Here is a 26,412-nt window from a genome sequence, read left to right as displayed (position 1 = left end):
AGTTGTGGTGTGAAGGATCAAGACATGAACCCGGTATTGTTGAAGGAGATGCTTTTCCTGAGCTCACCTCAGGATGGGTGGGTCTAAAGAGAAGCAGTAGAACCTTTGAAGGACTTCTTCAAAGCTTGGGTTGTCCCCTTTCCACCAGGTTTATTATGAGGAAGTATCAAAATATCCACCTTGGTTCCCGTTTCTATTATTTAAACAACTGGTTCTTTAAAAAAATGGCTCTTCTCGGGGCTTCCGGGGGGAGGGGTCTGCCGTCGCCGGTAGCTCAATGGAGCTGCCCTCAGAGTTCTGGTTCGTATATCTATTCAAGATCTATAGATATCTCTTTTTTCAGGCAAGAAAGAAGCAGGGAGGGACTCAGTCGTTAGAATCCTCTTTGTAGTTCACAGCTCTTTTTTTTTTTTTTTTTGGCTGTGAATGGAGAAGGTTCAACAAAAGCTGAGTCATTCACTCCGGCCAGATCTTCTCAGCTGTCTTTTTTCAGCTCAAGGCAAGTTACCCCCCCCCCCAGGACAAATTTTTGAAACTAAGTTATTTAAAATCAATCCGAGCAGTGACCATTCCTGAGAACCCTTTTTTTTTAATTATTATTCAAAAAAAATGGCTCTTCTCCAACACAAGGGAGTTAATTTGCTTTCTTCTCCTCGAGATTGTAGACAACTACGGTTACATGAGAGAAGCGATTAAACAGCGGGGAGCAATGATCATTGATGGGACTCGGGAGACAGGTAAAACCACGTTGGGAGGTTGAAACGTTCACCTTGGAGACTACCTGGATATTCCACATGGATCCATAGCAAAATTTGGGGTTCTCCTTTCCAGGACCAGGCCGTGCCTGGAATCAGAAGTGGATTAATTACGTCAACGTGATCAACTCCATCAATCCTTGGAGAGCGGCTGGGAAACCATTCGGTCAGTTGAGGGCCTCTTCTTCTCTGCCTCCCATCTTCTTCATCACTCATGGGTGGAAAGACACCTTCTGATGATCCCAGGCTTCATTTGCACCTTGGCGAGAAGGCCCCAATCGTGGCTAATCTCTAAGCCAGGAATGTCTCCAAACTTGTGGCCTTCAACTCCCAGAATTCCTCAGCCAACTTTTAAGACTTGTGGACTTTTAACTCCCAGAATTCTGGGAGTTGAAGTCCACAAGTCTTAAAGTGGCCAAGTTTGAAGACCTCTGATCTAAGTGGAGATATTGCAGAGGAAGGGATTACAAGAGAGTCAGTTATGCTGGCTGAGGAATTCTGGGAGTTGAAGTCCACAAGTCTTAAAGTTGCCAAGTTTGGAGAGCCTTGCTCTATAAAGGGGATTGCGACTGGTCCTCACACTTATGACCGTCGCAGCGCGCTTGTATGCCATTTGCAACAATCGCATGTGATTCGCCCTTTGCCACCTTCCCGGGGGGGGGGAGACAAGCAGAGTCAAAATAGGGGGAAGCTGGTTTCATTTAATGACCAAGAGATTCACTTAATGACTGGGGGGGAGAAAATGCTTATAAAATTGGGTACGGTTGATATAACGGCTCACTTAAGGAATCGCGTTGCTTAGCGGCAGAAAGTTCTGGCCCCCCTTATGGTCATAACTCAAGGACCACCCGTATTTTTCTACCGATTCTAGTTTCCCGGCTGTTGCCTGTTATATCATTCTCTTTGGCCCTTTGCAGTGTGCGACCGTCACTGGCTTTGGACTTCCTGAAAAGCAAAGGGAAGGAAGAAAAGAACGAACGAACGACAGAAAATCCACGGGAATCTCCTGTAAAACTTTGGAGACTTTTATTAAATTTGCCAGTTCCCAGGTCACTCCAGCAGGCCAGGCTAAATTGGACGCCAGCTTTTCTCTTCGAAAACTTTGGGAGGGGGATTGGGTGGGTGGGGGAGGGCAAAACTGGGAAGGTGTTGGAGGAAAACCCCAACTTTTAAAGGGAGGGGACCTTCGGAATTGGGGACCTTTTTCTTCCTTATATTGTGTTATTTTTTCCCCATAGATTTATTCTCTGTATCATATAAGGTAAAGGTTCTACTTGCACATCTTGTGCTAGTCGTTCCCGACTCTAGGGGGCAGTGTTCATATCTGTTTCAAAGCCGAAGAGCCAGCGCTGTCCGAAGACGTCTCCATGGTCATATCGGCATGACTAAACACCAAAGGCTCATCGAACGCTGTTCCCTTCCCACCAAAGGCGGCTCCTCTTTTTCTACTTGGAATTTTTTACATGCTTTCAAACTGCCAAGTTGGCAGAAGCTGGGACAAGTCACGGGAGCTCACTCCGTTACGCGGCACTAGGGATTCGAACCGCCGAACTGTCAACCTTTCTGATCGGCAAGCTTCAGCGTCTTAGCCACTCAGCCACCATGCCCCAATTTCTTCCATATATTGTGTAGTTTTTTTCCCCATAGATTTATTTAACATCCCAGAAAACTTAAAAAAGCATATGGAATGGAAAAGTAACAATGTGGGAACTAACAGAAGCGATAAAAAGACAGGGAAATGATAAAACTCCAGGCCCGGATGGGCTACACGCAGAACCGAGGAGTGTTACGGATCCGTCTCTCCATCTTCCCTCCGGAATCCAGAGGCCGCTGAGATACGAAGATACGGAGGGGGAAGTTTAAATTCTCATTTTGTGGATATTGTAGTCTTTCTTAGTACCGCAGAAAGGCACAGAACACCCCCCCACCCCCACCCTCCACCCCTCCTGAGGTGAAATGCTCTGAAGTCTGCTACCGGTTCGCTTCGACTTCCTGCTTTCTAGCGAATATAAATCTTGTGGCACAGCTGATTGTCGCACAGCTGATCATTGGAACTACCGCTTCGCCCAAATCCGTAGCATTTTTTTTTACTACCAGTTCGGGTGAACTAGTAGCATTTTTTACTACCGGTTCGACTGAACTGGTGCTGAACCAGTAGCGTTTCTCCCCTGCACCACCACCCCACCCCTTGTTTTAAGGTGGCGCAGTGGGTAGAGTGCAGCACTGCAAGCCACTTCAGCTGACTGTTATCTGCAGTTCAGCGGTTCTAATCTCACCGGCTCAGGGTTGACTCAGCCTTCCATCCTTCCGAGGTGGGTGAAATGAGGACCCAGACTGTGGGGCGATACGCTGACTCTGTAAACCGCTTAGAGAGGGCTGAAAGCCCTATGAAGCGGTATATAAGTCTAACTGCTATTGCTATTGTTTAAGAGAGCTACAAGCATTCAACAGCTCCTCTTCGGCCCAAGAATAAGAGAGGGAACCCATATTTTGACCACCTAACCGTGGGGATGCTACGACGGTCCTAAGAGCGAGGAACGGGGCCTTAAGTACAAATAGTCCTCAACTTAACCACAGTTCATAAGTTACTACGGGACTGAAAAAAAAGGACACATCCTTTTTTCCACACTTAACGACCGACGCAGCCTCCCTGCGATCGCGCGATCAACATTCAGGCTGTTGGCAAACTGAGTCATGTTTATGACGGTCGCAGCACCCCATGTGTGTGTGTGTGTGTGTGACGTGATTCGCTTTTTCGTTTAACAAATGTGGCGCTAACTGAACAACGGCAAGGAACCTGCAGAGCCAACCTGGCAAGGGAAGTCGCAAAAAGGGGACAAAGGTCCGCCCGTGTCTCACTTAGCAACCTAAAATTTGGGTGTTGGCACAACTGTGGTCGTAACCCGAGGACCGCCCGCCCATGCCCGTTGCCGTCGCAACTTTGAACCGTTGCTAAAGGGAGGGTTGTAAGTTGAGGACCACCTGTGTCGATCCAACCCTCCGCGGATCCCACCAGGCGTGTCCCGGGGGCCTCTCAATGATGTTCCTGCAGCAGGAGGGGCTTCAGCGTCCGCCATTGCTCCTTCAGCTTCGTCTTCGTGTGGCCGCAGGCAAAGACGTGGTCGATGGCCTGGGAGGAGAGCGCCCAGATTTGCTCGTCGGACAACTGGAAGGTCTCGGCCACCAGCTGGTACTCCGTGGACAACTCGGTAGCAAACACGCCTTTGTCGTCCGTCTAGGAAGGAGACAAAACTATGAGGAGCGAGACCTTCCTGCTTTGGGGGGGTGCAGAAAAGGGGGTTTAGCAAAGAAAACTCCTAAAGGTGGAGACTGTAGGTAGCTCGGGGTGGACACGAGGTGTCCTTACCACTCTCTGAGCTGGGCTGTTTTGCTGAAGATGTTTCATGACCCAACTAGGGAACGTCATTAATGCTAGAAGGGAGGAGGAGGAGGAGGAGGAAGAGGAGGACAACGACAACGACTATGGGACCTTAGTGCTCTCTGAGCTTGGTGATTGTCCCCAGACATTTCATTACCCAACTAGGGAACATCATCAGAGCTAAAAGGGTGTGTGGAGAGGAGGAGGACTGTGGGGTTCTTGGTGCTCCCTGAGCTGGGTTGTTTTCTTGAAGACGTTTCACGACCCAACTAGGGAATGTCATCAATGCTAGAAGGGAGGAGGAGGATGAGTAGGACAACAACAACGACTATGGGACCTTAGCACTCTCTGAGCTTGGTGATTGTCCTCAGACATTTCATTGCCCAACTAGGGAACATCATCAGTGCTAGAAGGGTGTGAGGAGAGGAGGAGGAGGACTGTGGGGTCCTTGGTGCTCTCTGAGCTGGGCTGTTTTCTTGCAGACGTTTTCATGACCCACACTAGGTAACGTCATCAGTGCTAGTCAGTACTGGTCATCGCTAGCACGGATGGCGTGACCTAATTTGGCTCATGAAACGTCTGGAAGAAAACCGCCAATTTCAGAGAGCACCAAGCATCCCTCGAGCAAACGCCTGGGTTCTTTTTAAGGGCTGGAGGAGTTTAGGCAGCCATGCGGGGCCCGTAGCATCCCAAAAGAAGGCCGTGCCGTGTCCCCAGGAGAACCCAAAGACCCCTTACACAAAGGACCACGGGATGACCCAGGCGGTACCAGAATCCAAAATGGTGCTCAGCCCTGGAGGGCACCGTCTCCGCTTTCAGGTTGGACGTCAGGCAGAGTTCTGGAGGGGGGCAAAACAGGGATTTAGTGCAGTATAAAAGCTAGTCCACAAAAACAGGTGGGTAAAAAAACAAAAAAAAGGCCAGTTTAGTTCATTACTTCTCAACTTCAGCAGTTTCCAGATGGACGGACTTCAACTCCCAGAATTCCCCAGCCTGCATTTCAAACTTAACACCTCCCCAAAGCACCCTCCAATTCCCAATAGTGCTTTTCTTAGCACAACATATCAGCTTTCCCAATAGAAGGAGTGGGGAGTGCGGTTCCTTTCTTTAAAAAAATGTTTTTATTCAACAGGGTTCCCCCCCCCCACCATTTTTTAAAACACAAATATCATCTTTGCAACATTTCCACATCAGTAAGCCTCCATTATACTCCTTTTATGCATACATGTATACATATATGTATGTATGTATATCTATGTATGTGTATGTATGTGCATGTATGTGTATGCATGTATATATGTGTATATGTATATATGTATATGTTATGTATGTATTTATGTATGTATGTATGAATGCATATGTGTGTGTGTGTGTGCTCCATTTGTGCTGATAAATATACATATACATATGCACACACATTTATATATATACATATACACATACATACATACATACATATACATACACATACATATATATACATACATATACACTTACATACATATACATATACATACACACATATACATACATATATACATACATATACATACATATATATATACATATACACATACATATATACATATCCATATATATATACATACACACACACATTTTTCATCTATTCATATGGTAATTTATGCTTATATTTCTTCTATACACATTACTCTTTCAATGTACTTATTTCTATACATCTCCTATCATTCTATGTACATATATTCCTCTGACAACTATTATTCTGTACTATTTTATATACAATCTATCTTACATTTTTTTCCCCTTCTTCTTAATTATGCGGCTTTAAGATCGTTTTCTAATTTCTTCATCTTTTTTCCCTTTAATGCTTTCTTATTCTTTACATCTTTCCTCTAGCCATTTGTTCCATAAATTCCATACTAAGTAGCACTCAGATTCTTCGTTCTTTATTTCTTTGTAAATCTGTCCATTCTAATACCTTTTTTTAAAATCACGTTTTCTTCTGTTGGTGCATTTTTGTTTTTCCAATTTTGTGCATATATGATTCTTGCTGCAGTTATTACATCCAGTATTAAGCATTGAATTTGCCCCCCTCATAATTCCCTGTAATTATCGCTAATAGAAATAGTGGAACACAGTTCCATCATCCCCATCCAGCCAACCCACCACCCATCAACCAGCTTCCGCCCCAAGTCTTTCCTTGCCTAAAGGTATCCTCTTTCGCCTCACGAGATCCACCAGATCCTGCGTGGCCAAATCTGATGTTTGAAGAAACGTCCCGTGTCCGATTCGGTCCGGAGAAAGACCCAGAAGCAGCCGAGTTTCGTCCTCCTGTTTTGGGATCTGGAAATAAAGACGTGTTGTGAGGTTTTATGACCCAGCTAGGCAACATCATCGGTGCTAGGCACTGTGTGACTTACTCCTTTGCCTTCTTCGAGATCTTCTACTTCTCAATCTAGTCCACCAACTAGAACAGTGATCACCAACTGGTGGTCCCTGGTGGACCACCGGTGGTCTGTGAGAAAATTTTCGTGGGCTGCAGAAAAATTATTTGCATTTTTTATACTGCACCAAATCAGTGGTCCTCAAACTACGGCCCCCCTGGGATGGATAGTTGCAATGGACGCTTGTGCTGTCAGGTTTCCGAAAGATGCCCTAATCAATTCACGAGCCTTAAGCCAAGTTTCAAAAGAAAACCAGTCATTTATTAGGAAATCCTGGCAACTTGATAACAGACATGCCAACGCTTTATGAGTTAAGTGTTGCTGTAGAGTTTCCCCCTTTCGGTGTCTTTTTGTACATGTCGGAGGGGGGCAGAAATTCTGACTTGGGGTCTGCGTCAGACTCCTGGTGGGGGGCTTTGGGCGAAGGCTGGAGGGAAGAGCCGCTGGTGGTGAAGAGCCGGAGGGCCTCGTTCCACTGGGACTGCATCATGGCCTGGAACTGGCTGATCATCTCAGCCTGCTGAGCCTCCAGGCGCCGGCACCTGGCCTTGCACTCCCGCAGGTCTTCCCTCTGCTTGGAAAGCCCATGCTCCTAGTCCTCAGTGAGGTGCTTCTGCTGAGCCTCCTTCTCGGTCAGATCCAATTTGAACTGAACTGTTTTGCCAACTCTTTCTCCTGGGGGCTGCTTAACTCCAGCAACTGCTCCCTATTGGGGCCCTAAGGAGCCCGGGCGGGCAGGCGCAGAGTAGCGAGTAGAGGTTGGTAAGGCACCCCTCAACGTGACATTGAGTTGGCCACACCCACCCAATCACATGACCACCTCGCCACGCCCACCCAGCCGGTCATTAGGCAGATCATATTAGTGGTCCGCGGGATTTAATATTATGAATTTAGTGGTCCCGGAGGTCCGAAAGGTTGGTGCCCCCCCCCCCCCCCCCGATCTAGAAGATGGCCTGGTGATCTCTCTCCGTGTACAGATGTGAGCCAACGAAGCGCAGAGCTCTCTCGGGGTGACCAGTCCAGTGTTCAAACCCTTTTAATGAACCTTCTCACCCGAAAACCCAGAAGGATGCTCGGCCGGCATCCAAGCGTTACCTCTGAGAGATGCAACGACAGCTTCAAACCAGCTTTCTTGGCTTCCAGAAGGGGCTCCAAGAAGTCCTGGCCACGCCACGCCTTCAAGTTAAGAGAAAAGATCAGCCCCATAAAATAATGATCTGACAGACCTGTCCCAAAAAATAAATAAATAAATAAACCCCGCCTGTCGCTTAAGATTTTACTTTCTGAGAAAGCTTACTTTCGGATTTCCACTGAGGTCCAGACCAAGGACCACACCGTCGGTGGAGAGCAAAAAATCCCCCGCCAACTTCACAGTTTCCTTGGCCGCAGCTGCCCCCTTGCTTCTGTCCACCGAGACGAGAAACCTGGAACGTATATATATAAAAAAAAACTCCCTGGGAACTTGGAAAAGCCAGGGATAGCACCAAGGAAGTGGGGAAGTTTTCGTTCCGACCGAGGTTTCCCCAGCAGCACGAAGCCACAACTCCCCGTCCCGATAAACCCCATTTATTTCATTGACAGCGAATTCCTCTCCAGCAAAGTCTTTCCTCTCCCGCAGCCTTTCAAGATAGTTCACCATTACCGACCTTGGTCAGGTTTGGAGAGCGGCCAGGTTGATATCTTTCAGACGCCGTAATACTTGGCGAGAATGCAGGAATGGACTAATGGCCTCCTGCAAACTCCATTCCCCTTTCGCTCTTCTTTTATTTCCCCTGGGAGGGGCCATTCACCGTCCACCTGTAGCCTTCCTCCCAAGTCGACCCCTGTTCCTCAGCTGCTCCCTTCGTCTGGTCACTCTGCGCATGCGCACACTGGGAACAGGCTCCAGCTGTTCTTCTGCCCCATTGATATCCGACTCTGAAGGCAGCTGATAACTGGCATACGGCTCTGCCCCCATCTCTCCGACACAGAGCCCTCATCCGAGCCTTCCCCAGACTCCAGGACTGGCCCATCTTCCTCCTCAACTTCCCTCCCTGTCTGAATCTGCTGTTCAGCTCCGTTGGCGGGCCACAACAGTTTTAAATTTAAAATTTTTAATTGATTTCTGAATATTTCAGAGGCTAAGGGTCTTCAAATGTGTTTTGGACATACGATAAACAGTTAAATGGTTTTTTTTTTTTTAAAGCAAATGGAGATGAAATGCAATATGAGGATTTCCCCGCTGGAAAAGAAATAGGGGGGCGTCTTGTGTGAGTTCCGTCCAGTCTCCGCTGGGAATTGGGTGTTACAAACTGGTGGACTTGGGCATTGTGTGGTAAGCTACGATTCAGCCGTAGTCGCTGAAAAAAACACATCCTGGGTTTCACTCAATGCCCCAAACAAAGCAATTTTGCAACGTGAAACTGGACTCTTGAGGATCTAACGTACCTCACATCTATGTCCAGTCCCTCTTCCTGACTCTGCTTGATGCCCTCGAGGACAGCTTCCACGTAGGTCCGTTTGGTCATGCCTGCAAACGAGGGAAAACAGATCATTTCCGGCTGCCAACAAGGAACACATTGGAGATGTACCTCTGGAGATGGTTTCCTTCAAAACCAGCCGAGAGGACATTTCAGGAAGAGGAGGCGACTTGGAGAAGCGACGAGCAGAGTTACCTGTGCTTTTCTCCTCCCTGGGCGTGCTCCTTAGTTCGAGATACTTGACTCCATCTGCAGCAAATTCTCGAATGACATCTTTGGTTACCTAAATAAAAATAGGCCGGGATGGATTCAAAGGAGGCTACGACGTCTCTTCTACCAGCTCTTCTGAGTACCCCCAACTGATAGAATAGAAATAGAAATAGAATACGAGAATAGAGAATAGAATAGAGAATATAGAATAGAATAGAGAATAGAATAGAATAGAGAATAGAATAGAATGCAATAGACTAGAATAGGAGAATAGAATAGAGAATAGAATAGAATAGAGAATATAGGATAGAATAAAGTAGAATAGAACAGAGAATATAGAGAATAGAATATAGAATAGAATAGAATATAGAATAGAATATAGAATATGGAATAGAATAAAATAGGAGAATAGAATAAAATAGAAGAATAGAATAAAATAGAATAGAGAATAGAATAGAGAATAGAGAATAGAATATAGAGAATGGAATAGAGAACAGAGTAGAATAGAGAATATCGAGAATAGAATATAGAATATAGAATACAATACAATACAATAGATTAGAAAATAGAATAGAGAATAGAGAATAGAATAGAATAGAATAGAATAGAGAATAGAATAGAATGCAATAGACTAGAATAGGAGAATAGAATATAGAATAGAATATAGAATAGAATAGGAGAATAGAATAGAGAATACAGAACAGAATAGAGAATACAGAATAGAATAGAGAATACAGAATAGAATAGAGAATACAGAATAGCATATAGAGAATAGAATAGGAGAATAGAATAGAAAATATAGAATAGAATATAGAGAATAGAATAGAATAGAATAGAGTAAAATAGAGAACATAGACTGGACTGGAATAGACTAATTTATTGGCCAAGCGTGATTTATCTTTGGTGCAGATGCTCTCTGTGTACATAAAAAACATGAAAAGATACATTTGTCAAGAATCCTCAGGTACAAACACTTTAGTGATAGTCAAAGGGTGCAATGTAATAAACACAACATTATCCAAAACGAAAGAGACCTTCCCCCACCAAAGCCAATGATGGAGCAGCAAAGGGGCCTTTTCAAAGGTTAACCCGGGATCTGGGTTCAAAATACCTTACCATTAATATGTCTTCGGGTCTGCTGGTCATCTGGTGTATCAACTGGAACATGTCGAAACATCTGGATGGACAAACATGTGTAAGAGCCACAGCAACAGGCAGAAGCTGGGAAACATACAGCAACCAGCATATAAACAGCCGTCTTTGACTTATGGCCACAATGGATATTTCTGTTGTTAACCGAGACAGTTGTTAAGTGAGTTTTCGCTCCATTTTAAGACCTTCCTTGACCCTGTTGTTAAGTGAATCACTGCGGTTGGTAACTTAACGACAAGGTTGTTAAGTGAATCCGGATTCCTTGTTGACTTTTGCCTGCCAGAAAGTCGCTAAAGGGGAATCACAGGACCCCGGGGCACTGTAACCGTCGCAAGTACGAGTCAGTTGCCAAGCGTCTGAATTTTAACCACAGGACGCTGGGGGATGCTGCAGTGGTGGTTAAGTGTGAAAAACAGCCACAAGTCACTTTTTTTCAGCGCTTGCCGCTGTAACTTTGAACAGTCACTAAATGGATCGTCGTAAGTTGAGGACGATTTGCATTTACGACAGTTGCAGCATTGTGGTGTCCTGTGATCGTTTTTGTGACCGTCCCAGCCAGCCCTGGAGAAGCAAAATCAAATGGGAGGTGTGTGTGGGAGAGAAGCTAGATTCTCTTAATAACTCTGTGATTCACTGACCAACAAACTGTGGCAAAAAAACGGCACGACTCACTTAACGGCCGTCTTGCTTGGGAATGGAACTTCTCGTCCCAAATGTGGCCATTAAGTTGAGGACCAGCTAGGTGGTCTCCAAGGTGCCCCTGAAGTAGGACTCACTCTTCCAGAGTCCTTTTCGACCCCTTGTCAATCACGACCATTTCCTCTCCGATCCGAAGGTGGGTTTTTTGGGCCATCAGCTTCTTCATGGTGGCAGCACTGATGGAGCCATTTAAGTGGGCGTGGAGCTCCTAAAACAGAAGGGGAAAAGGGTTTGTCTCTTTGGAAGCGTCCCGGGAAGAGAATTTGCCCCCTCGGGAGTTCTCCACGCTGATCTTTTCCCTAAAAAAAAAAAGCATTTAATTCTACTCCCAGTGAACTTTCTAGCACTGCATTTCTCAAACTTGTTGACTTTTGGATGTATGGACTTCAACTCCCAGAATCCCCCAGCCAGCCACGCTGGGAATTGCAAACCATTCATCTAAAAGTGCTTTATGGGTGTATGACCTCATAACTGAGGTCCTGCCCCACTAAAATTGAGTGCATGATGTGTTTTTAACCTGCTTTCTCTCTATTTTATTCTTTCTCTTTGTATTCTTTTTTTAGCTGTTTTTATGTAAGCCGTCCGGAGTCCTTCGGGATTGGGCGGCATATAATAAATTCATTAAATTTACAATTTAATTTACAATTTACAATGAGCCAGGAAAACTCCCTTGTTTGGTTCCTTTATCTATGGGGCCCTGATATTCCCGTGTAACAATTTCTTCTATGTTTTCAAGAACATCCCTAGCTTTCAAACCAAGAATAGAAAGCGGAGACACAGCAGCGAGATAACATTTGCAGTTAACGCCATCCAGGTATGAAGGTTACCATTAGAAAGCAACTCCTTTCTGACAGTCTACTCAATAATATAAACAGAAACCAAATAACAAAGCTTAGTTCCTTAATAAATGATTTTTTAGCAGTCTATCACAGCAGAAGCCAACAGCAAATATCGGTTTAATCAGTTAACAATTACAAATAGTAATGTAAGGTTTTTGAATTCAGCTCAGAATCTGGTCATTCCAATGAAACTCTGAACAGGAGGCTACTGATAATCAAGTTTTTTTTTTTAATTTTCTGCAGAAAGCAAAAAGACTTGATGGCATTTTTGTCTCCCACCTTAACAGAGCAGGTAGAGAGGGAGAAAAAAAACAGGCGTGAGCCTCACCCTCTGTGGAAAAAACACCTTTTTGTCAAACTTCTGATAGTTTTACAGATCATCCTAGTGTTAGAAACATTATTTCATGCTACGCAAAACCTCATGAGTTTTCTCAGCGCACTGAAAACAATGGACCTTAGAAGAGGAAAGAAATAATACTTTTTTGGGCATATAAGGCAGAGAGCTTTGTTAGGGAAAGCTGAACACGCATTTCAAGTTACCAGCAAGGTTGCTTTGCAGAAATCCCCTTGTTACTTTGCTAAAGAGCCGAGGTGGCGCAGTGGTTAGAGTGCAGCACTGCAGGCTACTTCAGCTGACTGCAGTTCTGCAGTTCGGCTGTTCAAATCTCACCGGCTCAAGGTTGACTCAGCCTTCCATCCTTCCGAGGTGGGTAAAATGAGGACCCAGATTGTTGGGGGCCAGAGGCTGACTCTGTAAACCGCTTAGAGAGGGCTGAAAGCCCTATGAAGCGGTATATAAGTCTAACTGCTATTGCTATTGCTATGCTAAGCTTGGCAATTCGCTTAGAAGTTTTATCTATGAGGTTGGCACCTTTAGGTTACAATGGAGCTTCTTTCGACAGCAATTTTAACAAAAGCTGGATTAGGTTACACCTTGTGTATGCTCTAAATCAGGGTTTCTCAACCATGGCAACTTGAAGAGGTCTGGACTTCAACTCCCAGAATTCCCCAGCCAGCAGAGCCCCACCTCTAGGCCACTGCACCACTTAGAGCAGTGTTTCTCAACCTTGGCAACTTGAAGAGGTCTGGACTTCAACTCCCAGAATCCCCCAGCCAGCAGAGCCCCACCTCTAGGCCACTGCACCACTTAGAGCAGTGTTTCTCAACCTTGGCAACTTGAAGATGTCCGGACTTCAACTCCCAGAATCCCCCAGCCAGCAGAGCCCCACCTCTAGGCCACTGCACCACTTAGAGCAGTGTTTCTCAACCTTGGCAACTTGAAGATGTCCGGACTTCAACTCCCAGAACCCCCCAGCCAGCATTCGCTGGCTGGGGAATTCTGGGAGTTGAAGTCCGGACATCTTCAAGTTGCCAAGGTTGAGAAACACTGTCCTAGACACTGAATTGTTTATACACGAATGCTGGCTGGGGAATTCTGGGAGTTGAAGTCCAGACATCTTCAAGTTGCCAAGGTTGAGAAACACTGTCCTAGACACTGAATTGTTTATACACGAATGCTGGCTGGGGAATTCTGGGAGTTGAAGTCCAGACATCTTCAAGTTGCCAAGGTTGAGAAACACTGTCCTAGACACTGAATTGTTTATACACGAATGCTGGCTGGGGAATTCTGGGAGTTGAAGTCCAGACATCTTCAAGTTGCCAAGGTTGAGAAACACTGTCCTAGACACTGAATTGTTTATACACGAATGCTGGCTGGGGAATTCTGGGAGTTGAAGTCCAGACATCTTCAAGTTGCCAAGGTTGAGAAACACTGCTGTAAATCCTCCAGGGGTCCTTTCAGTAACATAAGCAATTCATAATGAAAGCAAAGAGCCGATATTGATTCATATACTCCATCAATTAAAAGATTGCTAGGTTCTGAAGCATGCTCAACCCCCGAGACCCTCCCGATGGTCACTGGGTGCCCCACGCATTGCAAGCATTGGAGGCTCAGCTGCCCTGTCCAGTCCAGCGGGGGCAAGGGGACCCTCGGCTGGGGTCTCCCCGAGCTCCTTCCCCTTCCCTGGAGACCCCCCGACCCGCCACCCGCAGCTTCCACTCCAGGGATGCCCCCGGGCGGCTCTCACCACTTTGGGCAGCCGCTGGAAGAAGCGGGGCGCCCGCTCGGTTGCAGCCGCCTCCGCCATCGCCCGCAGCTGCTTTCCCCGGGGCGGGACGGAGGACGCTGCCCGCCTCTCGCGGGCGGAGCTCGGGTGCCGCTTCTCTGCAAGCAGCCGCCCCGGGGAGGGTCCGCTTCCCATCCTCCCCAGCCGGCTTTTTTCTCTCTGCGGCTGGCTGCGGGATTGCAAGTCCCGTCGTTCCCGGCCGGCTGGGGAGGATGGGAACCGCCGTGCAATGCCGTTGGAGGGCGAAGGGAAAGGCTGCAGGGGCGATCCCCCCCCCACCCAAACCAAGGGAGCCTCTGCGGGCAACGGGGCAAGGCTGGGGATTGAGAATGCTGGGTTCACACGACCCTGGCGCTTCGCCTACTGGGGGAAATGCCCGTAACCCGCTTTTTTTTTTTAAAAAGTATTTTTATTAGTAAAAGAAAAATACAACAACCAATAGCTGGTAAAAGACAATACAACATCCACTGTTTTGCTTTACATTTGACTACATTTCAAAACATTCCCATAATCTCAAAATCATTATAGACATCAAAGGTTAGGTATCTTCTTCCCTCCCTCCCTCTTTCCTTCCCTTGTTTCTTCTTTCCCACTCCTCTTCCTTCCCTCCCTCCTTCTCTCCTTCCCTCCTTCCTTGCCTCCTTTCCTTCCCCTTCCCTTTCCTCTCTCCATCCCCCCTCCTTCTCATACCTTCCCTCCGTCCTTTCCTCCTTCCCTCCTTCCTTTCTTTTCTCTTAAATTCCCTCCTTTCTTCCCTCCTTCCTATCTACTCTCCTTCTCTCCTTCCTTCCCTCCTTACTTCCCTACCTTCAGGTTAACCCGCTTTTTTGGGAAGCACTGGACCATAAGTACACGAGCTCCTTTTGCACACTCCCGAACCAGGTTTAATTTTTTTGCACAAGGGGCAAAACTCCCAAACTGGGTTTAATTTTTTTGCACAAGGGGAAAAACTACCAAACTAAGTTTAATTTTTTTGCACAAGGGGAAAAACTCCCAAACTGGGTTTGATTTTTTTGCACAAGGGGAAAAACTCCCAAACTGGGTTTGATTTTTTTGCACAAGGGGCAAAACTCCCAAACTAAGTTTAATTTTTTTGCACAAGGGGAAAAACTCCCAAACTAAGTTTAATTTTTTTGCACAAGGGGAAAAACTCCCAAACTGGGTTTGATTTTTTTGCACAAGGGGAAAAACTCCCAAACTGGGTTTGATTTTTTTGCACAAGGGGCAAAACTCCCAAACTAAGTTTAATTTTTTTGCACAAGGGGAAAAACTCCCAAACTAAGTTTAATTTTTTTGCACAAGGGGAAAAACTCCCAAACTGGGTTTGATTTTTTTGCACAAGGGGAAAAACTCCCAAACTGGGTTTGATTTTTTTGCACAAGGGGCAAAACTCCCAAACTGGGTTTGATTTTTTTGCACAAGGGGAAAAACTCCCAAACTAAGTTTATTTTTTTTGCACAAGGGACAAAACTCCCAAACTGGGTTTGATTTTTTTTGCACAAGGGGAAAAACTCCCAAACTGGGTTTGATTTTTTTGCACAAGGGGAAAAACTCCCAAACTGGGTTTAATTTTTTTGCACAAGGGGAAAAACTCCCAAACTGGGTTTGATTTTTTTGCACAAGGAGAAAAAACTCCCAAACTGGGTTTGATTTTTTTGCACAAGGGCCAAAACTCCCAAACTGGGTTTAATTTTTTTGCACAAGGGGCAAAACTCCCAAACTGGGTTGGATTTTTTTGCACAAGGGGCAAAACTCCCAAACTAGGTTGGATTTTTTTGCACAAGGGGCAAAACTCCCAAACTGGGTTGGATTTTTTTGCACAAGGGGAAAAATTCCCAAACCAGGTTGCATTAACCAAGTTGGCTTGTCGCGCCACCGCAGCAACAGACGGTCGATGCCCCTCCGGCCCTGGCGGGGGCGACCGAGAGCGATCGCCGAGGACTAAGAAAGGAACGTCCGACAGCCCCAGAAGCGCTTCTCCTTTTTTTTTAATCTCCGCGCAGGCGCAGAGCCGCGGTTTGCCTCGCTGCTCCGCCTCTTCCTCGGCCGTTTCCGTGGAGAGGGGAGGGGGCGGTGGGCGGAGCCGGGCGCAGTCCCCGGATGAGGGCAAGATGGCGGCGGTGGGGATGGCTGCGCTGCGGGCGCTGAAGCGGCTCTGCTGGGTCGCCGTTTTCCTCTCGCAGCTCTACGTCCTCTCCGGCCGGGGTGAGGAATGGGGACGGGGGGACGCTCGGAGGGTCTTCTTTCCCCGCCTTCATGAATTAGGCTAATCAGGGGAGACTCCTGGGGGGGGCACTTATGGGGAGGGGCCACAGGAGGAGGAGGGGGGCACTTATGGGGGGCCTTGAGGGTCCCAAGACCCCCTCTGGGGTATATGTGGGGGGGCTCTTAATATGGGCTGGGGAAATGCACTCTACACATGTCCAAGGAGGCTTTGATCCTCCCCAGTTGCTTCTGAATTGAGTAGGTGGGCTTCTGCCATGGGGGGGAGGGGGGGCTGTTGGAGCCCCCCACAGAGCGGGGAGGGGGGTCTTCTCTGGAGGAAGGGCTCTGGGGCAATTCTTCCCCCCACCTTTGGGGGTCGTTGGGGCAATTCTTCCCCCCCCCCCGCCTTTGGGGATCGTAGGGTGGGTGCAGGATGGGCTGAAAGCATAAACAGGAGGGAAGAGTGGGAAGGGACATCGGAGGTCATCTAGTTCAACCCCCTGCTCACGCATGAGACCTCCCCTAGGATTCGAACTGCCGACCTTTCTGATCAAGGAGCTCAATGTCTTAGCCACTGACATGGCTAAGGGGGTGGGGGATAAAAATGAAAAATGCAGGACCAAGGACAGCAGTGCTGCTCTTTAGGATGAGCTCTTCCCTACAAGCAATAGCAATAGTAGTTAGACTTCTATACCGCTTCATAGGGCTTCCAGCCCTCTAAGCGGTTTACAGAGTCGGCATATCGCCCCCACAGTCTGGGTCCTCATTTCACCCACCTCGGAAGGATGGAAGGCTGAGTCAACCTTGAAGGAAGGAAGGAAGGAAGGAAGGAAGGAAGGAAAAGGATGGAGAGAGAGATAGAGGGAGAAGGAAGGAAGGAAGGAAAAGGATGGAGGGAGGGATAGAGGGAGAAGGAAGGAAGGAAGGAAGGAAAAGGATGGAGGGAGGGATAGAGGGAGAAGGAAGGAATAGCAGTAGCAGTTAGACTTATATACCGCTTCATAGGGCTTTCAGCCCTCTCTAAGCAGTTTACAGAGTCAGCATATCGCCCCCAACAATCCGATAGATAGATAGATAGATAGATAGATAGATAGATAGATAGATAGATGATAGATAGATAGATAGATAGATAGATAGATGATAGATAGATAGACAGACAGACAGACAGAAAGACAGATGATAGATAGATAGATAGATAGATAGATAGATGATAGATAGCAATAGCAGTTAGACTTATCTACCGCTTCATAGGGCTTTCAGCCCTCTCTAAGCGGTTTACAGAGTCAGCATATTGCCCCCAACAATCCGATAGATAGATAGATAGATAGATAGATAGATAGATAGATAGATGATAGATAGATAGATAGATAGATAGATAGATGATAGATAGATAGATAGACAGACAGACAGACAGAAAGACAGATGATAGATAGATAGATAGATAGATAGATAGATAGATAGATAGATAGATAGATAGATAGCAATAGCAGTTAGACTTATATACCGCTTCATGGGGCTTCCAGCCCTCTCTAAGCGGTTTACAGAGTCAGCATATCGCCCCCAACAATCCGATAGATAGATAGATAGATAGATAGATAGATAGATAGATAGATAGATAGATGATAGATAGATAGATAGATAGATAGATAGATAGATAGATGATAGATAGATAGATAGATAGATAGATAGATAGATAGACAGACAGACAGACAGAAAGACAGATGATAGATAGATAGATAGATAGATAGATAGATGATACATAGCAATAGCAGTTAGACTTATATACCGCTTCATGGGGCTTCCAGCCCTCTCTAAGCGGTTTACAGAGTCAGCATATCGCCCCCACAGTCTGGGTCCTCATTTCACCCACCTCGGAAGGATGGAAGGCTGAGTCAACCCTGAGCCGGTGAGATTTGAACAGCCGAACTGCAGAACTGCAGTCAGCTGAAGTGGCCTGCAGTGCTGCACTCTACCCACTGCTTAAAACAGTCCTTTTAGCGACCCCTTGAAGTTACAACAACTTAAACATAGTGACTTAGGGCCATTTTTCAGGCGTGCGACCGTTGCAGCCTCAGAATCCAGATCAGAATTCGGATGCTTGGCCACCGACTCCTATTTATGACGGTTGCAGTGTCCCCGGGGGGGGGGGGTCACGGGATCCTCTTTTGGCGACCTTCTGATCTTCTAAAGCGGTTAAGATTCACTTAACAACTTTGCTGGTCGCAGAGAGCTTCTGCGCCGAGGACAAATTCCTTGCGTTGTCCAATCACTCTTGGCCAATCAAGAATTCTATTAACAACGGTGTCATTAACTTAAGAACCGCAGTTATTTCCTTAATGACGGCGGCAAGAAAGGTCGTACAGTGGGACACTGGGTACAATGGGTTGACTCAGCCTTCCATCCTTCCAAGGTGGGTAAAATGAGGACCCGGATTGTTGTTGGGGGCGATATGCTGACTCTGTAAACCGCTTAGAGAGGGCTGAAAGTCCTATGAAGCGCTATATAAGTCTAACTGCTATTGCTATTGCTAAAGCTCACTTAACCGATGTCTCACTTAACAAACAGAAATTTTGGGGCTCTGTTGTAGCTGTAGGTGAAGGACTACCTGTAAGTCTCCTTTTTGTGGGGTCCCAGTCTCAGGTCCTCTCTCTGCTTTTCCAGGGTCGCTGAGCTTGGAGCATTCCCAATCACAGGCTTCGCTCCCCAAGATGGCGGGGCCCCCTTCCAGCACCCACCTCCCAGCGTCCCAAGTGCCAGGTAGGTCAGGGGTTACAATCCCATGGCTTGGCTTCAGAAGAGTTTCCGCTTTCTGAAACATTCCAGCAAAAAAAATTTTTTTTAAACATCCGTGCGTAATAAGAGTTCAGGAAATCAGCTTAATCCAAACCGCCCGGAGTCCTTCGGGATTGGGCAGCATATAAATGTGTTTAATAATAATAATAATAATAATAATAATAATAATAATAATAATAATAGATTGTTGATCACATACTCAGCTGTTGTAAAAAAAATTGCGCAGACTGATTATAAATTGCGGCACAATTCAGTGGCACAAATGATCCATTGGAATTTGTGCAAAAATTATAATATTAAAACAGCAACAAACTGGTGGGAACATCAGCCTGAAAAAGTCACCGAAAATCAGATGGTCAAGATCTTGTGGGATTTCCGTATACAAAAGGACAAAATACTGGCGCATAATACACCAGACATCACACTGGTTGAGAAAAATAAGGTCACAATCATAGACATAGCAATACCAGGTGATAGCAGGGTCGATGAGAAGGAACGTGAAAATATCGCGAAATACCAGGACTTAAAAATTGAAATTCAATGACTATGGCACAAACCAGCAGTGGTAATTCCAGTGGTGATTGGCACACTGGGTGCTATTCCAAAAGCACTGGAATTACAGTTAAAAATTGGCAAAATCACCATCAGTCAAATGCAAAAAGCCGCACTGCTTGGATCTGCATGCATATTACGAAAATACGTTACAACGTCCTAGGCCCCTGGGTGGGGCCCGACTAGTAACCAATGCCAAATCCGGCGAAACAACTGGCCGCTGCGATACAATTGTATAATAATAATAATAATAATAACCTGCTACTTTCTCTCCCCTCGTTTATTTTGCTAGTTTTAATATTGAAAGTCACACTCCGCTTTTCTCTACTAAAGCCAGTCGGTCACTGATGTTTTCCAGACGAAAACCATCCATCATTTCCTCTGGGGGAAAGTCACGGCATTGCAGGGTGGATTTGATTTAAATCAAGTCGATTCAAATCACAATTTAAATCACTAGTAAAGAGGCTTGATTTAAATCGACTCGATTTAAATTGTAATTTTTAAAGAACAGCTGTCATCTCTGTCCCACAGCGGCTCCTCCTCTGACCCGCTGTTGACTCACCGACAATCCCAATGTTGCAGAATATGCAGCCTCCTCATGCTACATAGCTAAGCTCCATTTTCACGCTGAATAAACTACATTCTTAATGTATCTTAAATAGAAAAACATCGTTAGATTTTTTTTTACTCCAAAAGCTTTTTATTAAAATTAATGTGATAAAAATCAGATTTAAATTTTTAAAATTCATTTTTTTTTAATTTAAAAAGTCCCATTTTTATCTACCCATTGTAAAAATGTCTAAAATTTGGTTACATATCATTGCAGGGAGCAGAATTCGCCCAGGTTTCCCCCCCCCCCCCCCCCGGGAGCTACTGACCTCCAAGAAAAACCAATTCAGAGCCATGCTATCTCAGTTAACTATTTATTTATATTTCATGTTTCTTAACCTCCCATCGCCCTCAGAGTGAGTACTCCTATGAGTAGCTACTTGTAGAATTGCTAAACCAAGAGCTATAAATACGTGGTCAGAGAATGGTAATGTAATTCCCGAGGACTCAAAAGAAGCTTCATATATGTTATTTTAGGGAAGATAGGTAAAGGTTCCCCTTGCACATATGTGCTAGTCGTTCCCGGCTCTAGGGGGCGGTGCTCATCTCCGTTTCAAAGCCGAAGAGCCAGCGCTGTCCAAAGACGTCTCCGTGGTCATGTGGCCAGCATGACTCAACGCCGAAGGCTCACGGAACGCTGTTCCCTTCCCACCAAAGGTGGTTCCTGTTTGTCTACTTGCATTTTTTATGTGATTTCGAACGGCTAGGTTGGCAGAAGCTGGGATAAGTAACAGGAACTCACTCCATTTCGCAGCACTAGGGATTCGAACCACCAAACTGCCGATCTTTCTGATTGAAAAGCTCAGCATCTTAGCCACTGAGCCACTGTGTTCCTTAAGGAAGATACTGAAACATTTTTTTAAAAAAACTATATTTTATTTCTGCAGAGGGTACCTCCATCCCAACTTACGTGACCCGATGCCCCAGTAATGGGATTTGTAGCCGGCTGCCTCCAGAATGTATGGCCTGCAGAACGAATTATTCTTGCGTTTATGGCAAATCGGTTGCGTTTGAATGTGAAGCCAAACCCCAAGTCCATTGTGTTGTAAGTTAAAAACCTTTCTTTATAAACAAACAGACGTGGCATGGAAATAGCCCCTGGGGGTTCACTTCAGATAGGAATAAGTAATTATTTTAAGTCTATTCCAGAAAAAACGAACACTAACAATTACTTTCTCCTTCTGATTTGAAGTGGCGTTTCCTTGCTGGAGGCGAGATCGGTTTACTTGAAAAGAACAATTGCAGAATTCTCAACTAGCAGAAACATCACACTTATTTAAATGATTTTTTTTTAATTAAATAGCCTCGATTTCTATTAGGGCTGAAATCTGTATTTTTTTTTAGTTTTGTTTTTATTCTCATATATAGTTACAGTTATATGTTCACATAGTTATTATTCTTATTTATCTCTCACTTTTACATATTTGTTTCTCCATATAAGGTTAAAATATACATTCTGGCTTGCTTTGGTTACCATCCCATACACCTATTTTGTATTATCACCACCCTATTTTTTATTTTTATTTTCACCCTCCCTCCCTTCTCTACTTCCTTCCTTCCTCTCCTTTCCCTTACCGCCTTCCCTTGCCTCATGCCTCTCCCCTACTCCTCTCTTCCTCCTCCTGCACTCTCTTCTCTTTCTATCCCCTCCTTCCTCTCCTTTCCTCTTTCTTCCTTCTCTCCCCTTTCCTCTCCTCTCCCCTTTCCTCTCCTCTCCTCTCTTCCTTTCATTTTCTGTTATTGTGGTTATCTCTTTTCAACTCTGAACTGGTGTGTTTTCGGGATGATATTCCCGCAAACCCTATTATAACTTTATGCTTTCCTTTTCCCTTTTCTTCCATTATCATGTCCTAAATGTTAAGGCTGAAATCCGTTGTTGACAGCGGAAGGGATGAAACAGCAAGTGAGCAGAAACGTATTACTTTTAATCTCAATTTTTCAACCTCGACAACTTTAAAGATGTGTGGACTTCCAGAATTCCCTAGCCAGCCATGCTCTCTGGGGGATTCTGGGAGTTGAAGTCCAAACCCTCTTAAACTTGATGAAATTGAGAAGCACTGGCCTTAGCTGTGAATCACACCCAGGAGGAGGATGACCTTCACTCCTTCCTTTGCAGGATCAGAATAACAACCCTCAGAAGACTTTCTTGATTAACATGACTTGCCAATTTTGCTGGCAGCTGCCACCCTCCAGCTACCTTTGCTCCAATCCTACCAACTGCAAGACGGTCTCGTGCCCTCGGGAGCGCTACACGGCTAATTGCACCGTGAGAGACCACATCCATTGTCTAGGTAAGCCAGGCGTCTCACCAGAGGATGGGTAACCCGTCCTCTTTTCCTGCAGTTCCCGGAAGTCTGCCTTGTAAATCTTTAGCTTTGTATTCTGAAAGAAATAACGAGCTTATTTTATTTTTTTTGGAAAGTCAGCAGCTGAGCTACCCACAGAGATCCGGACCCTCCCCACTCTCTCGGCCTTCTTCCGAAAGGCTACTAAAACCTGGCTATTCCGGCAGGCCTGGGGCTGTTGAACCTCATGAATGAGGTCCAGCTCCGCCTAGATTGAGTGCATGATGTGTCTTTTTTAACCTGCTTTCTTCTCTTATTTTTAAATTTTTTATTCTTCTTTCTTTTATTCTTCACCTCTCTCCAGGCCTTCCGAAAAGCCGTCAAAACCTGGCTTTGCCGGCAGGCCTGGGGGTGATGAGTTCCCTCCCCTCTCGACATGTATGGTTGTGCGACTGTTGTTTACTTTTATTATTTGTATTTTGTTTTTTTATGTTCCCCTTTTTCCCCCTTGAATTGTTCGCCGCCCTGAGTCCTCCCAGAGAAGGGCGGCATACAAATAATAAAATTCTATTCTATTCTATTCTTTTAGGGATGTATTCCTGTAAGCCACCCAGAGTCCTTCGGATTGGGCGGCATATAAATTCATTAAATTTGAATTTGAATTTTTCCTCTGTGCCCCAAATACCGGGCTTATAATGTCTCTCTTGTTGCGATGGCAACTTTGCGGTGACAACAATTTCAAGGCTGTGCCTTGTTTTTCTCGTCCACATCCATCTTTGCAATCACACTTTCAAGACTTTTACATCTGTTTTTTTCTTTTTTAAAGGAAATCGTACTTTTCCCAAGATGCTCTATTGCAACTGGACTGGAGGCTACAAATGGTCAACAGCCTTGGCCTTAAGGTAGGATAAAGGTTAAAGGTTTATTGCATTTATATGCCACCCTATTCCCGGAGGGACTCAGGGCGGCTAACAAACCGGGGGCGGGGGGGTAGTATACACAAGGTAACACAACAAACAAAATACAGAGAAAAGCACCAACCTCTGGACACTCTGGATAATACTCGGATAGTGCTTTAAATATATATATATATACCAGGTGCTTGGACAAAACACCTAACCATTCCCCTGGCTCAGCTGATAAAGGAAGGAGAGCTTGTGGCTTAAAGGTTAATACAACTGCCTAACATGTAAAGTAGCCCAAGTTCAAATCCCAGTAAGGGTATGGCTAGCTGATGAGAGATAAATAGCTTGAAATAGATCTATGCTAGTCTCCATTTATTTATCAGCAAAAAAATGTTATATCTATCTGTCTATATTTCAAATTCAGGCTGCTGGGAAGAAATTGTAATCTACGTGTTAAATAAGCAAACTTTCTCCCAATTTTTAACCTGCCCAAACTGGCAGCATGAGTTCTTTCAGCGCATTGTGTTCCCAAACAACCCACTTAGGATTTGCAGAGTCCTTTTTTTTTTTTTTTTGCAATAACATTTATTCACTTTTGCTGCAAAAACCAACAGTGCCGGGACAGTTTCTAATCCTTTCCCGTGTCGCCTTTCAGCATCACGCTCGGCGGCTTTGGCGCAGACCGTTTCTACCTGGGACAGTGGCGGGAGGGGCTGGGCAAACTCTTCAGTTTTGGCGGCCTGGGGATCTGGACGCTGATAGATGTGCTCCTGATTGGAGTCGGGTACGTGGGTCCCACGGATGGTTCGCTCTACATCTAAGCATCGCAAACAATTGGGTGGATCACCCTGAGGAATTCACAGTTCGGACTTGATCTCTCTCTGGAACCACGTGCACGTCTGTTTTAATGTACAGTATCTGTACTCGGCCTGCCTTTATTTTAAGGTAAAAATAAAATGACTTGTGGAACGCCTGGCTGGTGTAGATTTCTTTCTGTTTTGGGGAAATCACCTTTATTTTATTTTTACGAAAAAACAAAGCCTACAGTATTATTTCCTTGCTGCATTGAACAAATTTAGCACAAAGCATGGGTGTGATATCATAATCGTGCCTACTACAAGCGTTAAGGATGGAGTTGGCTGTTTTAAGATTATTTATGATAGAGCCAAAATACAGCCTATACTAGAGGCTTTGCTGATTTCTTGGTGGGAGAAATGAAGCAAAAAAAAATGTTATCTGGACATATATTTATAATATTTTATACTTTTATCTCTTGTAAGGTTTTTTTTAAATCGAAATGTGAACGTGTGATACGATAAATTGTAATTTCCCAAAGAAAGAGGCTGGTTGAGACGGTTACCAGGATGAAATGTTTTAATTTTATTCAGCCAAAGAGGCAAAGTGCTCTCTACTTATGCCGTCCCTCAATTCAAAAGCTCCAGCTTTGGAGAATCTTCTGCGGCTTTCTTAGAAAAACTCCAGTGAGAGAACCAATCCAGGAAGACACAAATCTGCTTTCCTCCCCCTCCTTCCCCCTCCCCCGGGCAAGAAAGCAAAGTGTAAGGCAGGCATCATCAGGAAGGTACTTGCAAGCTCTCCAATGCACTTGTACAAATTTAGACAGCAACGAGACAGCAAAATTGATAAACTCATTTGGACAGAACAGCTTCCTCACAGATAGCATCCCTCCCAAAAATAATGAGAAGATATGAAGATGGAAGTTGGCCTATTTTGTAACAACTTCCTTATAGGATTTGAACTTGAGGGTTCTGGAGAACCGATAGTGGAAATTGTGAGTAGTTCGGAGAACCGGCAAATGCAACCTCTGGCTGGCCCCAGGAGTGGGGAGGGAATGGGGATTTTGCAGTATCCTTCCCCCGGAGTGGAGAAGGAATGAAGGTTTTGCAGTATCCTTCCCCTGGAGTGGGGAGGGAATGGAGATTTTACAGTATCCTTCTCCTGGAGTGGGGAGGGAATGGGGATTTTGCAGTATCCTTCCCCTCCCACGCCCACCAAGCCATGCCCACAGAACCGGTACTGGATCATTCCCTGCCTCTGGAGATGATGGTGCCTTCGGGTCAAGAGAGACCGCCTGCTGCCAATCACCTCCACTAGACCGATTAGATCCCACAGATTAGGCCTCCTCCGAATTCCATCCGCCGGCCAGTGTCGACTGGCGACTACCCGGAGGAGAGCCTTCTCTATGGCTGCTCCGACCCTCTGGAACGAACTCCATGTGGAGATTCGAACCCTCACCACCCTCCAGGCCTTCCGCAAAGCCCTTAAAACCTGGCTGTTCCGACAGGCCTGGGGCTAAAGAGCTGTTGCCCCCCTCCTCGAATGGCATGACTGTTGTGTGTTTTTAAATCATGCATTATTATGTTTTGTTTTATATTTTGTCTGTACTCCCTTCCCTGATTTGAATTGTGAGCCGCCCTGAGTCCCCTTTGGGGGAAAAGGGCGGCATACAAATATAATAAATCAAATCAAATCAAGTGCCAGGACATGACCCAGCAGTTTTCTTGGCAAGATTTTCAGAAATGGTTTGCCATTGCTGCTTTCCTAGGGCTGAGAGAAAGTGGCTGGCTCTGAATCCTCCTCCTAGCTCCATGCCTAAGGCAGGATTAGAACTCACCGTCTCCTGGTTTCTAGCCTGACGCTTAATCACTCTGCCTCTCATTCTGTATCTATATTCTACCTTATACTCTGCTTATCCTATATCATCAGATAAACTAACCTGATTCTATGAAGTTGCCTATAAAAGGCGGCTTCTGAGTCTAAATATTTCTGTCCATGAGAAGGGAGGACATCCTGCTCCCTCGCCCATCAATAGCAGCAACCACACTTAACAAATAAATATCCGCAAAAGGAATCTGTTACACTCTATGACGGGGCTCTCCAAATTTAGCCACTTTTTAAGATTTGCGGACTTCGGCACCCAGAATTCCCCAGCCAGCCGCCCTGGGAGTCGAAGTCCACAAATCTTAAAAAGTGGCTAAATTTGGAGACCTTTTTTTTCTA

At 45.5% G+C, this 26,412-nt stretch overlaps 2 protein-coding genes across 4 annotated transcripts; one reads left to right on the top strand and one right to left on the bottom strand.

The window, feature by feature from the left end:
- Positions 1–2,429: 2,429 nt before the first annotated feature.
- On the bottom strand, positions 2,430–14,085 carry ADAL (adenosine deaminase like). 3 transcript variants are annotated; one of them, XR_004256662.1, is made up of 11 exons: positions 14,004–14,085; positions 11,155–11,285; positions 10,343–10,403; positions 9,212–9,299; positions 8,985–9,066; positions 7,855–7,981; positions 7,653–7,733; positions 6,318–6,456; positions 4,873–4,973; positions 3,738–3,990; positions 2,430–2,585 (listed from the first exon to the last, which is right to left on the bottom strand). XR_004256662.1 is itself a non-coding variant. In XM_032233675.1 (10 exons), exons 1-10 carry the CDS (start codon positions 14,061–14,063, stop codon positions 3,790–3,792), a joined length of 1,071 nt encoding a protein of 356 aa, XP_032089566.1. In that variant the 5' UTR covers positions 14,064–14,085; the 3' UTR covers positions 3,522–3,789. The 3 variants fall into 3 exon arrangements, 2 of the variants coding, with proteins under 2 accessions (XP_032089566.1, XP_032089567.1); XM_032233675.1 differs by lacking the exon at positions 2,430–2,585 and having other exon boundaries at positions 3,522–3,990; XM_032233676.1 differs by lacking the exons at positions 2,430–2,585; positions 11,155–11,285; positions 14,004–14,085 and adding an exon at positions 11,051–11,140 and having other exon boundaries at positions 3,522–3,990.
- Positions 14,086–16,121: 2,036 nt separating this feature from the next.
- On the top strand, positions 16,122–24,382 carry TM2D3 (TM2 domain containing 3). Its single transcript, XM_032233679.1, has 6 exons — positions 16,122–16,247; positions 18,909–19,004; positions 21,089–21,246; positions 22,318–22,492; positions 23,313–23,388; positions 24,047–24,382. Exons 1-6 carry the CDS (start codon positions 16,154–16,156, stop codon positions 24,210–24,212), a joined length of 765 nt encoding a protein of 254 aa, XP_032089570.1. The 5' UTR covers positions 16,122–16,153; the 3' UTR covers positions 24,213–24,382.
- Positions 24,383–26,412: the final 2,030 nt, after the last annotated feature.

The sequence above is a fragment of the Thamnophis elegans genome, chromosome 16 (genome assembly GCF_009769535.1).
Source record: "Thamnophis elegans isolate rThaEle1 chromosome 16, rThaEle1.pri, whole genome shotgun sequence".
Classification (NCBI taxonomy): Eukaryota; Metazoa; Chordata; class Lepidosauria; order Squamata; family Colubridae; genus Thamnophis; species Thamnophis elegans.
This window is presented reverse-complemented; position numbering and strand designations above follow the sequence as displayed.